This window comes from Colossoma macropomum, unplaced genomic scaffold, assembly GCF_904425465.1.
Source record: "Colossoma macropomum unplaced genomic scaffold, Colossoma_macropomum, whole genome shotgun sequence".
Classification (NCBI taxonomy): Eukaryota; Metazoa; Chordata; class Actinopteri; order Characiformes; family Serrasalmidae; genus Colossoma; species Colossoma macropomum.
Genome location: NW_023494789.1, coordinates 30,075,376 through 30,093,186, shown reverse-complemented (window position 1 = coordinate 30,093,186; position 17,811 = coordinate 30,075,376). Strand labels below are relative to the sequence as shown.

Here is a 17,811-nt window from a genome sequence, read left to right as displayed (position 1 = left end):
TTTTCACTTTGCCATTTTCTACTTGCTGACGTTAATGCAAAAGGCTCAGCTCGGCTCATCCGTTTTGTCCCATTTTGCCGCTCTGGTTGAAAATTCCACGAGCATGCAGGCGTTTTTTTTTGACAGGCAGACGTGTCCATGTGACACAAAAGAATATTAGTTACGTTTTAAGGTGAAAAATTCTGAAAGAAAATGCATAAAAAAGCAAGAAATACAGAACAATAGTGATAAATAGTTAGCCATAAATATAATAATCCAAAGTTGCTATCTTTCACCACTGACGAGTCAATTAATTTTATTACTCGCAAATTAATAATTTTCGTCACAACTGCGACCATTTTAGTCGCAGTCTGGAGCCCTGATAATAAGGAAGTAATTGCATGAAGTTTCAGGTGGATGAAAAGCTGAGGTTATAATGAACTTTCAAAGACAACTACAGGTAAACTAGGCTGTATTTGAAAAACACTGATATGCCAGTTTAGAGAGACTGGACTCCAGTTATTTTAACAATTTATACATTCTACATCTAATAGGAATGAATACACACATAATTTTCAGTGAAACTCCTCTTTACTGCCAAAACTAGAAAATAATGCTAAAACTTTTGTAGGTTGCTTCATTTGTGTGAATATACCTGTGAGGGCACACTCTTAGGTGGTTCAATGCGGATGGAGGGATCCCACTCTCCTGGTGGTAAAACTGTCACCTGATCCAAAAACTCATCAATACCAGCCAACAGGTCACTCCTGTTCTTTGCCTTATATGCTACATCATGAAAGATCTAACCAAGAAAGAGCAAAAGATCAGTAAATGCTGAAAAGCACATACATCACAACTAATGTACTGTCAGCCTTCGCTGTACCTCGTCGGTCATAATAGTAGCCATGGAGCGGCCAATCTCATGATACTGCTGAGCTTTTCCATCTGGCCCAAGCAGAATGAACATAAACCTACAAAGACAGTTTTGATCAGCCAAGAACAGAAGGTTTTTTAACTGTATAAATTATAGTTGCTAGTATCACAGTACTATATGGGAATACACTGAGTGATATAATATCACAATATTCTTATCATTCCACATCGTTCAGTTAGTCCTACTTATTATTTACATTTCCCAATCACGAGTTTCAGGTCTGAACAGTATGACCTAAATAAAAGTCATATATTCTGGCGTAATATGGAACATTATCAAGATACAACATAAAATAAGTACATAAAATGCTTCATGTGGTAACAAGTAAACTGTATTTATTCAACCCTAAATACTTTAAATGAAACAATGCAAATCAATATTTTTAGTTCAATGCGCACCTCAAAAACATTTCAAACAACATCTGTCCTGTTCCACTTTTTACAGTGTAAGAACAACGATAAGTATTTTTCAGGTATAATTTCAACACTGAAAGTAGTTAACTAGTTTGCCAGCTCTACTAAATGGCACATTAGATTGAGCTATTTTATCACCCAGCCCTAAGATACACACACACACAGACACACACACACAGACACACACACACACACACACACATGCTTGGCGTACCTGGTTGGTATTGGTACTTCAGTGAGTCCGGTCAGCAGCACAGCTGGAGAGAGACGGACGAATGCCACAATGGGTGACTCCAGAAAGTCCAATTCACCCACCAGCACATTGGAAGCTTCAGCTCCAGTAGGGATTTTCTTCATGAAGTGTGTGTCCACCTGAGGACACAGCAGGGCCTGTCAGGGACTCCTGCTAAACCTGAGCCATGACACTGAGTGAATGTGTGAATATCAAAGGGAACTGAAAATTCCAAATTAAACACAACAGCTACAAATTCTGCTTAGTATTTCACTGTATTCCTGCATGTTTTAATAAGTGGCTTGAACTAATTGTAAGACTTGAACTTTGAATACACTGCTGCTTTAGCACACTGGAAAACTGCACATTTTACTTGTTATACAGTGAGAAGAAGACTAGCCATTCACTCACAACAGCACTAAGTCACTTAGGAGAGTTTGCTAGATGACTGTTTTCAGTATTAAATTTATAGGAAGTAAAAAATGGCCCTCAGAACTGCAGTTGGTTCAGTTTTTTAAACTTTTTGCTACTCTTTCCCATAAATTAGTTAATTATGTGTTTTTTAATGCTTTTGTGGTTTATTTGATCTGTAAAGAACATAATCTAACAAAGCTAAAACTTTTAAGACTTTTATTCAGTTTGTGTCACAAGCCACCTTTTTAAACACATGAATAAGAACATAAGTCACATATCAGTAGCATTTTATCATTACTCTGCACAAAAGCAATAATACGTGCTTAATGACACTGCTTTCTTTTTTGGTTCAGTATCTGGTATGTCAGGTTCATCTAACTTTCTTTCTTGAATCACATTTCTTCTCTTCAGGGTTAACACTTTAGCATCAGGAATTGCATATATTAATTACAGATAATAATTAAGATTGTAAGAGATGGAAAAATAAATTGTAATAAAATTTTTAATCATCTAGTCTGTTCCAATAAGGTCTTCAGCTAACTGGTCTGTGTTGGGCAGATGTTCAGGTCTTTAACCTGATTTTCACTGTGTTGTTGTGACTGCTGCTCCCAGGACACACTCTGGATCCCCTCAACACACAGGCTCATTTACCTCTTCCAGCTCACATATCACACAAACAAGCTGCAGTACCAGGACTTCTAACCAGGGGGCAGTGTGCTTGAGTGCGTTGGTGTGGGGCAGGCTTGCTCAAATGTGTTTGCGTGAATGTGACCTACATGTTGTAATGGTAATCAATAGTGTTACCACATGCAGCGAGTGTAACCAGATGCACAATTCTCTTGAGCACTCTGCCTCTGTCCATTCTTTACTCATCATCTTCGCTATCAGTCCTTCATTTAGTTCTGTTTATATCCCTGCTGTTTCAGTTCCCTAGCAATTGATTTAGGGCATTGTTATTGCAAGTGAATGATCATTTGTGATGGTGCATTTTTCTTTGTCTTTGCATGTCTGTTTCAGTTACCTTGGAGAGGATTTAAGTCACCATCATCATCCTAAACCTCCACCACTGTAGCTCATAGCAACCTGGACTTGGCCAATCAGAAAGCAAGCTCACAGAGACTTAAGGTAATGAGCATTCTGCACAGCCGACATACTTTGCATATTGGCCAGCAGTGCTCCTCTCCCTTTCTCTCTCTCTCTCTCTCTCTCTCTCTCTCATTCACCCTCAGTCACACAGAAGGTATGTTTTTGTACCTTGCTGAGGTCGACTTGACCATTATCCTGCCCTGTCCCGTTTTTCACTTCTACATTGGAAGGAGGAGGCTGAGGAGAAGTAGCAGGCCCTGATAGAGAGGCAGAATGAGAGAAAGAGGGAGAGAGAGATATAAAGTCTACATACTACATTCATATCCATGTGTAAATCTGTATTGTTCACTGCGTGCATGGGCATTTGTAACAATGCGAAAGTTTTACCACTTTTGTCCATGCAGTGCGGTTCACTCTGTTTCCTGCCAGAGTCTGTGAGGGATTTGACCATGGGCAGCAGGTTAGACCTTCTCTTATCACTTTGGTGATGATGCCTCTTCAACAGTGCTTCTCGAACCTTCACTCTCACACTGTCGTCCAGTTCATGAGCTGCCTCCTGGTGGTCCAGCACCATATCTACACACACACACACACACACACACACACACACACACACACACACACACACACACACACAATAAGTAAACTAAAGTTTGGGAGGAGGCCCACGACTAAAGTTCCCCCTCCTTTTTCACTAACCCCTTATAAACATCCTCTGGGTTATTTTACCACTGCAGTGGGAAATGAGGTACAAATGTGGATATATAAATCAAGTGAAGAATGTCACACCACTGACAAATTAATGAAATCGGAGCTTTTTCTAAAATATAGTCCACTGCCACGTTAGTGTCAAAGTCGCATTGTTCATATAAATATTACAAATATTCCATTAATGTTATTTTTAAAATCACTTGACATTTCATGAGTAAGACCACTGACAGTCTTTTTCCAACACATGAAGCTGTCAGTATTTTAGCCACATTTATGAGAAATATAAAGAGATTTCACTAGAAAGAAAGAGTTAGTCTTTCCTTCCTTTGAGAAATCCATACAAGAAGTAATTTAAAAAGCCCTTCCATTTTTTAAATGACTTTTTGTGTTTCTGTGACACCACAAAACAAAACAATAAATGGGGACAAGATTTATTATCAAAATACAATTGTATGTATATACCTGAGATCATTTTAGCATAGAACAGGTGATAATTTTATTTTATTTTTATTTTAAATTCTATTTAAATTTTATTTTAAACTGAAAAATTTGCCTGTGTATGGACCCACATATCAATTCCTCATTCTATTAACCTAATCAGTTACTAAATGATTTATAGCAGTTACAGGATAATCGCCTTAAGATTAATATATAATAATAAGCCTGCAGTTAAAGGCTTAATGACTATTTAGGCTTACATATTGCTGTGACTACTGCAGCTCCTACCACATTTCTTTCCTCTCTTTCACTCTCTCACCCCCCCCCCTTCTTGCTGTCCCTTAGGAGCTGAGGTAGCAAATCTGTCCTCCCTCCTTCTCTCCATCCCTACTTACCTCACTCCTCTGAAATATAATCAATCTCCCTTGCTCTCTCTCTCCCTCTCGCTCTAAATTAATCTTGTATCGAACTCAAACTGAGATTAGTTTGTATCACTTGTTCAGTTCTTATTTGTTCTGATTTTTGCCTTTACCTTACTTGCTCTCTCTCCCTTTCTTAATGATGTGTCTGACAGTCATGCCGTGTGTTCGTGTGTGTGTTCCCTGTGTGTCTGTCGGCTGTGTAGGAGGGTGTGTGTGTCAGGTTGTTGATATTCTGTCCAGCCACAAGGCCCACACACACCTGTCTCTCTCAGCTCATGAGCCTTAATCTGAACTAGGCTGCCAGCACAGCTCTCTTTACAACTGCATTTACTTTGTTTCCTAAGACGGCAACCAATCTGAATGTGATTTTGCACAGGCCTTTAGTAATGATGAAATAGAATTAGAAATTAAAATCTTCTGCAAATTCAATTCAAACATGCACATTCAAATGTAGAAAATGTACATTCAAATATTCACTATATTGTGGAAAACTGAAATTTTATCACTTTAGTGTAATAAAAGTGATTTGTGTAGTACAGGGATTCCCCCAGTCCCTGTCCTGGTGACCCTCTGCTCTGCATATTTTTGCAGTTTCCCTACTCTACACACTTGACCAAGCCAACATGGAGCTTATTAATTAGCTAACGTTGAATCAGGTATGCTCAATAAGACAAATGAGCATAGTGCTGAGTCTTCAGGACTGGGATTGTGAGTCCCTGATGTAGTATGTAAACATTATTAACGTTTCAAAACATCCTGTTCACTGCCCGATCCATATGGCTGGTGTTTAAAAGGTAAGCTGCAAAAACAGTTCATTTTGAAAAATGTGTTTGTAATGTCATAAAAAAAACATTACCGGCCAATTCTTTTTTTCAACCTGTATCTGTCAGCTCGAAAACAGGTAGCGAACCGATGCTATTCAGTTTTACATGCTTGTCATGTAAAAATGAATTATAGCTGGTTTTGGCACATAAAACCACATATGTGGTAAGTGGACTTCAAGGGAAATAAATATTACACAAGAAAATAGTATGATATGGGCTCTTTAAAAGCCATACACAGCTGTACCCGGTACACTTATTATCTATATCAGCCTATCAGCCTACATCAGGTGTGTCCCATCTTATCTGCAAACGTCTGGCGTGGCTGCAGATTTTCATTCCAACAAAGCAGGAGGACACCTGATCATTTGTTTAAAAACGGAGACCAACTGATTAAACAAGTGGAATCAGGTGTTCTCCTACATGTTTGGAAAGAAAACATACAGCCTACCAAACCTGTGCAGATAAGATCGGACAATACTGGCCTACATGATTAGCTTATATTACCCCATTTTATTGGTACTTATTTTTTTTTTTATTAAACAACAACATATGGCCACTTTTAACCAATTTTGTAGATTTGTCTATTCAATATTACTTAATAGCTTGTAGCAGTTTGGAGCGAGATTTTTTTAAGCATGCAGTTTACACAATGCTGAATGGGGGCAATATGTTTCCATTACGTTAGGTACATAAGCCTCACTGGTCAAGAGCAAAAAAAAAACAAAAAACTTAAAACTAAAGAAGCAATTTTTTTTGTAATATCACCTTTGCAAGTCCCTTAGCTGCTTAAGGTGTAACGTATGACCTACAACATTTACCGTTTGATCCCTGACTGACCTGCGATCTCCTCAATGCAATCAGCTCTCATGTCCAGCAGTACGGTCCCGTTGATGATGCAGCTGCGCAGCTCAAACAGGCTGTGCAGAGAGAGAGTAGCGACGTAGGGTTTACTCCACCTTTCCCCTCCATCCTCCACGTCCTCCTCGAACTTCAACCACCTGAAACACACACACACACACACACAGACACTGTTAAGTTTTATTATGTATGGTAATGTCACAAGCATGAAGACTTTTATGTATGACTGCACATTCAGAACACACAGTCTGTTCATGCTGAAGTGATAAGCAGTGTTTTAACTGTGGACTATCTTAACTTGATATAATTACTGGAGCAGTAGTTGTGGAGAAAAATGATTAAAGGTTGTGCTTTTTCTGGGTGTCAGGAAAAGCTGTATTGCTGTAGCCTTTCAAAGGATCCAGACATCCAGACTTTAATTATGTAGCTTTTTAGACATGCTATTTAGTAATAGTAATAAAAATCCCAAAAATACAAGAGTGATATCAGCAAAGCTCATAACAAGCTTCTCAAAACATTATTGAGGTGTTAGAGGATGGGACACACACCTGGCGGTCTCCTTCCACTCTGCGTCTTTGCCATCTTTAACACAGATCTCATCGAGCTCGGTGAAGAGGTCATGAGCCACATGCTCCTCATCCTCCTCAGTGCCCAGAATAAACTGCACCCTCTGGGATGGCGTGTCTGTGCGTGTATGTGTGTGTGTGTGTGTGTGTGTGTGTGAGAGGGAGAGAGAGAGAGAAAAAGCAGACACAGACAGAGAATGAGAGGATTGCTGAGATCAATAACTTTGAGGAAATACAATGATCATCATTCAGGTTACATAAATAAATGAGCATAAACAAAGAACTTGGAGGAATCTGTAGTTTATTTCGGTTACATGCCTAAGACTAAAATAGCTCAGTTTATACACAGCATATACTCAGTGCTTAAAAAGCTTTTCAGCTCACTATTGTCCTTCATACTGTGTGAAGTGAGGATCAGTGTCAATTGGTACTTTCCCTGTGCAGAGAGTACATAAGGCAAAGAAAAACAACATATGCTAAACAAACTGTGTCAAAGATAGACTGGCTTTACATGGTGAAACTTTCATGAAACTTTGATCAGCATCTCAACTTCATGAAACGAGGTTCACGAAACAGCCAATCAAAATACCAATAGGGCGTCATGCGATCACAATGACTGATACACTTTCAGATCACCAGTTTCGCTGCATCAGTGGACAATAAAACAAAAGATGGTTTACTGGTTGGTTGAAAACGAGACCACAATGTTGGTAGTTTTTCATTTCCTAAGCCATGGCAACAAATTTGAGTAATGGACTGTACGCTTCCCTTTTTAGTTCATAGCATTGATGTTGCAAAAAAAAGCAGTGTGCAGAAAAACACATTTGAAAAAATGTGCCAAGGGAAATCGGTAGATCTTTGGGTTGGATGAGTAATGCAAGCTGCCTCAGACGAGTTAACAAAGCTAACCAGTACATTAGTTGATGCTGATAAGGACTTTTTGTCATAGGTTGTCTTTTGTTCCTGGTGGAAAATATGCCAACATTTTAGGTGGCCAGTGCAGGGGTGACATCACATTCTACAGCACTTTTAAACCATAAAATTGCTGTTTCTCTGAACTGTTGGCAGCTATCATTCTCTGCCTTCCCATGATGGAAAGTAACGAATAGCAGAATAGTGATTTCAGTATTCGAATAGTGGCACCTCAGACAGTGACCTGAGTACTCAAGTACCTGTGCACATCCCTGGCAGAAGTACTTTTCCAAATATGTCTGTAGCGTTGTAACAGTTCTCCTATAAAGTTGATATGCTTAGTATTTTTTACACCACTTTGGCCCATAGAGTGAATGCTGGTGCGCAGCTGAAGTATTACTTTCTTCACTTCTCTGCACTGAACTTTTCTCTTGTGTATGTTCTCACCATGTGAGGTGGTAGTTGTGTCATCTGTATTCTCTGCATCTGGCGCTAGACTCCCTGCTCTCACTCTCTCTCTCTTGCGGTGTTTTGAGCTGTGAGTCCTGTGATGGCGATGAGACGGCCTGCCCAGCGGCATCCGCACCCCAACAAACAGCGTCCTGTGACCTGAAAGAAGAACAGAGCAATTCAAACAAACATGATGTCCCAGGCAGTGATTGCGTTGTACTGTGGGGAGGGGCAGTAGAAAAATATACCGAAATTACAGAACTGAGGTTTGATCCTAATGTCCTCAAAATGAAACCATGAAGAAGTTACGAGTAGCCAGGGGCTGCCTTCCAAACTCTGTAGCGCTCTTGTGTGTGAGTGTTGGGGGGAAAACACTCACCCTCTAGCTCTTCTTTCTCATAGTGGATGTTCAGGACTGAGCTTGTGCCACCCTGGTCCACTACCACCTCCTCATCAGGTCTCTGTAGGACACACAGACATGTACACAGACATATATACTAGCAGTCAAAAAGAATTGCTCACATGCATGTTCTCCTACACTGTTGTTTAGAACTGTTTCTGATGTGGTCTGTCCTTTATGTTCACTAAAAGAGGAATTCTACCAAATTTTTCAAAATGTCTATATAATCCAGTCGTTGACAAGTTACCTACAGAGTGCTCTGATGTGAAATGGTGCATTACAGAGAAATATGTCAAATTGGATTTTCTTTATAATGGTGGTGTTTTATAGTCAGTTTATGTTCATTTTATATTCATTTTATTTACTATCCAAAATGACAAGTAAACCTCATTGTCTTATTTTTTATGTCATTTCGATAACGTTGCATGTCTCTGCCATAAACAGTGAGAAAGTTCCATTCTAGGCCAAAAGATTATTGCAAAACTACCATATAACATTGTCTCAAACATCAAACAATGTATTATAAGCAGTTCATGTAATAGTTTTCTAAGAGGTAGCTTTTAGAAGCATTAAACTCTCCTGATGTCTAGTTCTGTAAACAATTCTGACTCACTAAGTTTCTCTAAAACTGAGCATTTTTCATCAAACCACTTTTTTGTTTAATGATCTAAATATGTGAAAATTTTCAAAAATGGCCACAATAAATGATGGGTATGACTACTTTGGGAACTGAAAAACAGACTTTGCTTATTTGGTCTAAGCATTAACTCACAAGCTTTCAAGTAAACTCATCCTTCAAAAACAAATATTCACAGCAACTTTTCTGCTGAATGTGTCTGCTCAGCCTTGGGCAATGACAGCATCAGGAGGGGAATCTTATCTCTGTGGTTACAGCCACCTTTAAATAGCATCTGCAGGGAATAGAGCTCTCTGGCACAGACTTGTCAAACTTAAGATCTATGTGTGTCTGTGCATGGGCATTTTTTATTTGTTAAGTGTTTGACTTTGTGAGGGAGTTATGAGTTATTAATGGGGGTGGGGAAAGGATGCTGGCAGAGCAAATACATAATCACCTCTACAGTTTCCATTTTCCAGCCTCCTAAAGGAAAACATTTTAAGGTCTCATTATAACTGAATGAAGAAGGGCAAGATATGAAACATTCTACAGTGTAACACTGGGTCTATGAATTCAAGCATAGTAGGAATACATTCAGATAAAATGGTTGATTTTCCAGGACTATAAGTTCTAACTGTAACACACATGCTCAACCATATCAAACAAAACGATTCACAATGCTCCATTACCTCCTCCCCTTCGTCACATAGAACAGTCATTTGTGTTTCATGATTAGTGAAGGGCCACTCATGCTCCTTGCAAGCTCTATGCCGGTCTTCCACAAGTCTCAGTCCTTGGTTCTCTTCTCTTTTCCCTTTATACCCAATCTACTGGTGATGTAATACATATTCACATGGCATACCCCCACCACCATTACACTGATGACAATCAACGTATCCTCTCATTCCTATAATCAAATTCTCATGCTTGAACCTGTATCTCAGCATGTGTGCAGACATCTCATCATGGATGGCAGCCTATCACTTAAAGCTTAATGCGAACATGACTGAGCTGCTATATATAACAATGAAGGTACTAAACCTTGCCATGATCTTGTTGTTTCCTTTGGGATTTGCCACATCACTCCACCCAAACAGGCACAACACCTTGGTGTAATATTGGATCACGGGCTATCATTCTAGGCACATGTGGCTTATGGTCAGGTTGGTTTCTTCTGTGAAGCATCAGCAGGATTTGACTATTTCTCTCCAGGCCAATCACTTGTTCACTGCTTGTTCTTCTCAAGAATTACTACTGCATCTCGCCCTTGGCTGGACTCTCTGTGTATACTATTAGGTCCTTAATTTAGAATGCAGCAGCATGATTTGTCTTCTATCTTCCTAAGCTTTCCCATGTCACTCCACACATGCCCACTGAGCTACAAGTACAGCTTAGCTTGACCTGCCACCCTTGAATACACCCAGAAAACCAGCATCAAGACTCATCTCTGTAGTGGCCTCAGGTGATGGAATTAATTTTTCCTGTCCATCAGCATCAATTGCTGTTTTTGAACACAGACTGAAAACCAATCTCTTCAACAAGCACTTAAATAAACATTAATCTTGCACTTAACAAAACAATATAAAAAATGTCAGACTCCCGTTTCCAGCAGTATCTTAGCCTGATGGTATCTTTACACTTTGGCCCATTTACTATGACAATTAGGATATGTTTTCCAAGTAAGCAACAAAGCACTTCTCTAAGTCCCTTTAGATAAGGGTGCGTCTGCCAAATGTCATAAATGTAAATGCGAATGCAAAACCTCAAAGTGTAAGCAGAAGAGAGCTAATGGAAAGCAAGAGCTATCACTTCCGCATTCTGTGTTGTCTGGAGACACTTTCTTCACTATGAAAACCTACGCAGCCAAGATTCCTCACACCCCTGATATTTCCATTTAAATCCACAGATCTGAATACTGTTACAAAAAAATCTAAGTATCCACTTCTGCATGTGCATTAGATGCACTTTTTGCTCACTAAGAAAGATTTTAACAATAATAAAATATTACAAACCATACAAAAGAACAACTTACAATTTAACCCCTTAAAATCCCAGGTTTATTACATACTAAGGCTTATAATTCCATAACTACAGGGACTTCAATGCAACCTGGTCGAACTATTCTTAGGTTATAGAACTACATTTTCACAGTCCTTTTCTCCTACTCAATGGGAGGCAAACTTTCCTGTATTTAACTGAATTGTAAGATTTTCTCGTCTTCAGTTAATGATCACTCTGTGAAAAAAGACAACATTTTATTACATGCAGTAAAAAACGTGTCTTGGCAAGAACACTGGTTTTTGAACTGTCAGATTTTTCTAAATGTTTCTTGCTCTCGGGAGCCTGCCATGAGGCCTTCCATTTCAGCTTTTTCATTTGGTCTGAGCTTGCTGTGATATTGATTGTGTATCGAGATGCAGAATGGTACAGAGGGGACACACTCTGTGCACCAAAGCCAGCTTAATAGCAGTAGTTTTCCACTCTGCACTAGCAAAGAACACAACGGCTGTATTTCCCCCATCCTAACGATGTAGAAGACATAAAATATAATTTCACAGAAATAACACGAAGATCATCAGTATCATGGTTACTAAAGGGGTTCACTAAGACATTAGCAGTAACTGCAGTCTTCCAAAGTCTAGTCTTCCAAAAAGTGCAGTCACTAATATATTATGTCTACTATACAAAGGCTGTATATAAGTAACACATGAGTAGAAATTCTTTACCAAAATGCATACTTAATTATTCAGGCAGTTTCTTTTCAAAGAGGATATACTTGTATCGAGTACAATATTTAAAACACATTCAGCTTATTTGGCTCAAGTAAACTCTCCAGTAAAATGAAAATTCTGCAGTTTCAGTGAAATGCTGTAGCGCTGTACAAACAAGAGCTTTCCCCAAACTTTAAGCAATAAATGTCAGCAACTCTAAGACACAGAGATACAGCTTAATTCTACAGAGTTACACTATTACACCTTCATAGGTCACAAAAATTCAGTTGTTATCCACATGATTATAAAAATATAATCACAACTCTGTGTTCATCAGTTTTGAATAAATAATAATAATAATAATAATTTTATTTATATAGCACTTTTCATGCCGGTGGCAGCTCAAAGTGCTTTACAGACAGGTGATAAAACATAGTCATAGAAAAGATCATTAGTACTTAATTAGAATCAGAAGAAAATGAAGAAGATTAAATTACAAGATAAACACCATGAGACATTCAGTTTTAGTTAAATGCTAATTTAAAGAGAGACGTTTTTAGGTGCTTCTTAAAAGTGAGCACTGAGCTTGACTGTCTAATAAAAGGTGGAATTGAGTTCCACAGTTTAGAAGCATAATAACTGAAAGAGGCCTCTCCATATTTTCTGTATTTTACAGAGGGTATCTGTAGAAGGCCACTATCTGCAGATCTTAGATTGCGTGCCAGAACATAAACAGACAGACACTAGGTTGTTTTGAGCTTTAAAGACTAGTAGCAGAACCTTGAAATCTATCCTGAATGATACAGGCAGCCAGTGCAGTTCTTTCAAAACGGGAGTGATGTGATCTCTCTTTTTTGTTTTTGTTAGGATGTGCGCTGCTGCATTTTGTACAAGTTGTAAGGGATGTGTAGTTTTCTTAGGAAGTCCAGTAAGAAGAGCATTACAGTAGTCAAGTCTGCTTGTAACAAATGCATGAACAAGTTTCTCTGCGTCGCTCTGAGATGGAAAAGGTCGAACTTTAGCGATATTTCTTAAATGATAAAAAGCTACTTTAGTGACCGTGTTTACATGTGGGGTAAAACAGACTTCAGAGTCTAAGATCACACCCATGTTTTGTACTTCAGGTTTGGTAGATGAAGCTAAAGAACCAAGTTTCTCAAAAATCATTTTTCGCTTTCTGTACCAACAATCAGTAATTCAGTTTCTTCATGATTTAATTGTAGAAAATTTTGCAACATCCACTGAGAAATATCTGACACACAGCTGGTTAGTCTGTCTACAGAGTCTTGATCTTCAGAAGGAATAGTAATGTATAACTGGGTGTCGTCAGCATAGCTATGAAAATTTATGCTATGTTTCCTAATAACATCACCTAGAGGTATCATGTACAAAGAGAAAAGCAAAGGCCCTAAGACTGAACCTTGGGGGACTCCACAAGAAACGGCAATAGTTAAAACATCATTGTGAACACAATCAAAAACCATCTTAAGGAATGAAGTAGGAACAGGGTCAAGATCACATGTGGATGAACTTAGTTTGTTTAAAATAGTTGTGAGCTCCTCATAGTTGATAACAGAGAAAGATGTCATTACTGATGTAGGTGACCTATCAGGAACATTATAGGAGCTTGTTTGCGTCTGCTGAGCTACACCCTGTCGTATCAGGTCTATTTTATTTTAGAAATGAATTGCGAACTCTTCACAGATATTAGAAGATAAATCATCATTAAACCCACTAGCAGAGAAGTCAGGGTTAAGTAGTCGGTCTATAGTGGAAAAAAGGGTTTTGGTATTATTTTTGTGTCTATTGATTACATTAGAGAGATATGACTGTCTGGATATTTTCATAGTATTATTATAGACTGAGATCTGCTCTTTGAGAATATCATAGTGTTTAGTTTTCCTCCATAAGCTCTCTGATTTACTCTTAAGCTGGCGTATTTCCGCATTCATCCATGGATTTTTAAGAGTGCGCGAGCTTTTCTTCCTTTTTATTGGGGCGAGAAGGTCAAGGCTTTCCTGTAATCTAGCACTTAGATCGGAGACTAGATCATTACAGGATGGAGTCGTATCTGTATTCGCTGAACTATTATAAACAGTTTTAAACTTTTCAACTGTTTCTGAGTCTATGTAACGTGTTTTAAAGTAACTATGCTCTTGCAAGAGTTCTAGCTAGCTGTATTTTGCTCTGCTTTGGTGGGGCTTTGCAGAACTAAGCTTTTTCGAATGGTTTGGCTTTTACCAGTGAACATGACAGAGGGAAAATTCTTTCCAAGCATCACCGGATCAGTCATCTCTGGATAGGAGTTTTGCATAGGTGTTTTTCAGTGATACTGTCAATTTACTTGTCTCTGAGAGGCCTGACTATAGGTTGTCTCTAATCCTTGTGAAAAGCCTCCTGAAAAGTATTTTCACCTCCAGCTTTCATAAAATTGCTAACACAAATCTGACTCTTTCTGTTTAAATGAATAAACCTGAAAATTCTGACAGTAGTACCATGTCCTAGTGACCATCTGTTGATTTTGAGGTTACACCTGTTCACCTAGGCTGGCGGATTTACTAGACTGTTTATGGTGATCCCTGTAAGCTGATGCTTATACAGTATACCTGTTCTGTTTGGTGGTAATAGGAACCGGGTTCTTGATCTCTATGACACAAATATAATCATTTTATTTACTATCCAGTAAACTGCACGTCATTTGAGTTTTTTTATGTAATGTCGGTCATGCAAAATAGTGGTACGTAGTACTTTGCCTTAGAAAGCCCTGCAGTTGCTTCTCTGCCATGAATGTATCTTTAAAAATGTGTTTTAAGCCAAACACTTATGTATTTGTAACCATTTTGAGCTGTCTTCCTGGACATGGATTAAGACCAATCTTGGACTAAATTGTAGTGCCAATGGAGAACGGAAATTCTTTTTAGTCTAGGCTCAGGCTTAATCTGAGTCTAGGAAACTGGCCCCTTATGTTTTAACTTTCCGTGAGGTGGCTTTTAAAATCATTACTTCTCAGATGTCTGGTTCCTACCTCTACTGCTGTAAACAATCCTGACTCTGTAAGTTATTGAACGGTATGTTTTACATCCAACCACTCTGAATTACTTTGTTTAAATCTTAGCAAATTTATAATGCAGACATTTTCAAAAAATGATGGAATTCTCCTTTAAAATGTATAGTTTTTTAGTGTATTTGTCTAGTCTATTATCTGTTATATTCTTATTTTTCAGAAACTACAGAACAATAGAATCAGGTTAATAATTCATTCTGGTCCTTTGTCCAGCTCATGGGTCACCAACTGGTATTCCTTGCTTTCTCACTGTTTAACACACACACATGCAAACACACACACAAACACACACACAAGCACATATCTACAGTATTGTTCTATTTTATATATTCATTTTTATCTTTCCACCTGTTCAGTCTCCTCACTCAAACTCTCCACTTCCCTCCTTCTGTTTGCCAGCTGAGAGCAAACTAATTATAAAAAAAAAAAAAAACATGGAGCACTTGAGCTGGCCAGAGCACTCCTGTGTCACCTAGCTACTATGTGTGTGTGTGTGTGTGTGTGTGTGTGTGTGTGTGTGCAGGTTTGTTAGTCACAGAGGAAAATTTTCCACAGATGCTCAAAAGGGACTACATTTTCAAAGTGCAGGTAGTTTTAGGTTATTATTTTAAGTATGTAACATATCTATATATTTCCTTAAGAGGAATATAAATGAGAAATTGAATTTTATATTTTATTTAGTTATTTGGCTACAGCACAGATAAACAAGCATAGTACACAGAAATAAGCATCATTTTAAAAATGTAGCCATGATGTGATTTATTTTGCTTTATTTTTAACAAACTGTCCACTTGCAATAGGATCTAAACTGGATTTAAAAATAAACATACTGTGTGCTATTACCAAAGTGAATGCCTCAGCCTGGAACAAAATAAACAAGTTCTTCCTAAAAGTCAAAAGGATAAAGGAAACTCAGAGCTACTTCACAGAGCTCCAGTCTCAGTGTTCTCTGTAATCCAGCTGCTTAGAATGCATCTAATGCACCTCAACAGCTATGTGATGTGTCTTTAAACATAAAGTATCATACGTGATCTTAAAATGGGAAAATTCTGATTAACTACTGTTCAAATAACTACACACACACACAAACAGTCACATAAACTGACACACAAGTCCTGTATCTGTCCTTCGTAAAATAAGGAGCACATAAAGCAAATAAACAGCAGTTTGTTCGGGGACCACACCGCAAACCCGGAGCAGGTGTGTGTGTGGATATCTGTATCACTGCCCATCAGTTCATGAAACAGTGCATGAACGATGTCCTTCTGTCCTCTCAGGTCATTGTTATATAGCCAAGGGCCATGTTCTCCCTCTCCTTCTCTGTTGCTTTCTCTCTGTCTCTCTCTCTCTTTCACAGTAACACATTGCTTTGACAGTTGTTTTCACTGATCCTGACTCAGATGACTGTGTCTGTCACTTTCAGACACTGCAGTCTGCCTGAAAAGACTGCAGCGTCGTGCACACATATATATACACACACGCACACACACAGACACACGCACACACACACACACTTTATCAGCTTTATGTAAGCTGGGTTTAAGTGCATTTCATTGATTACTGCACATGTCTCACTAACTTGCTGAAAATGTGTGTTAAATGTGTTAAAATGTTGTGTCCAGTTGAGTTCTAACCCGGGGACACTAATTCTAGCTGCAGCTGGCCATTTGACCTCCACAACCAACAGAACTATACTATATTCAATATATTAAATTGCAGCTTCCATTCTTTTTAGGAAGTCCTGCTTGCAGTTTTTCAAAGAAATCTGCAGGGATGTTTTTCCACACCTCCAAAGTTCAGTCTCTGGTTGCAAAGTTCAGAATTTGGTTGCATTTTCTGCTTCTCACGATCCAAGTAATCCCAAACACATTAAATGATCTCTGTGGTGAGACCCAGAGAACTCTCTTTGTTATTTATTTGCATTTTCTCTTCTTTTTTGTCTATTTCCTTTTCTCAGTAACAGCCTCTTCTCACAGTGGAAGGATGGACAAATAAATGGTGTATTTTCTCAGATCTGAAGATCTGCAAAAGGGGAGCTTGGTTTTCTTAGACAGTTTCTGATTTCTCAAAGATGAAAAACACTGTTTATCTTCCAAGACTGGTCTGCGTTATTCTGACCAAAAACTATTTATACTCTTGGGTCATATGAATGGTTTATTCACTGAAACGCTTACAAAAACACTCATATTGGCCATGTCATTCTGCCATTCTGGTGTCATTCTGTCAAAATCATCATGGCACAAAAAACTTCTCATAGGTCATATATGACGATAACAATTAGCAAACAATGTATTGAGCAGCCCTAACAGTCAGGGGTCTTTGAGAACACACAAACAATTAAACTGGCTAAAACAGGAATATGATAAGGTAATGTAAACAAAATCAGGAAGTTAGTGTTCTCCTCCAAGCATGAACAAAGCTGTGTATGAGCAGAACAAAAAGATGTAGCAACAGGCTTCAAACACATCATAGGAAGTCCCTGATGCGAACCTTTATCCACCCAGATGATGTGGCTATCCTAAGACAATAGGGAACAAATCTCCAGCAACGGGAAATAGGAGCACAAACAGGCAAAACATTCTGTTCCCTTTGCAGCAAAACTCACAGATAAAGAGTACCATTTGTACCTTCTGCTGTAGGCAGAATGACTCATTCATCCATTCAGTGCCATATATCCATCCCCCTAATCTATCTCCCTCTCTCTCTGCCTCTCTCAATTATTCTTTTTACTTAATCTCTTCCAGAGACCTTGAATAGGTCTGAGCAAAAAGCTGAAGCAAT

General features: G+C 38.5%; 1 protein-coding gene across 2 annotated transcripts in view; it reads right to left on the bottom strand.

The window, feature by feature from the left end:
- Positions 1-17,811, bottom strand: part of slc4a8 (solute carrier family 4 member 8) — a 36,431-nt gene that overhangs the window by 13,541 nt on the left and 5,079 nt on the right. Inside the window, exons 2-10 of one of the 2 annotated variants that reach the window (XM_036570851.1) lie at positions 8,619-8,700; positions 8,237-8,398; positions 6,860-6,995; positions 6,291-6,451; positions 3,446-3,634; positions 3,227-3,315; positions 1,541-1,698; positions 863-950; positions 635-781 (exon numbers count right to left, since the gene is read on the bottom strand). In XM_036570851.1, the coding sequence (XP_036426744.1) occupies positions 635-781; positions 863-950; positions 1,541-1,698; positions 3,227-3,315; positions 3,446-3,634; positions 6,291-6,451; positions 6,860-6,995; positions 8,237-8,398; positions 8,619-8,700 (1,212 nt within the window). Of the gene's footprint in view, positions 1-634; positions 782-862; positions 951-1,540; positions 1,699-3,226; positions 3,316-3,445; positions 3,635-6,271; positions 6,452-6,859; positions 6,996-8,236; positions 8,399-8,618; positions 8,701-17,811 lie in introns of those variants that run through there. The other variant, XM_036570852.1, reaches the window with a different exon arrangement.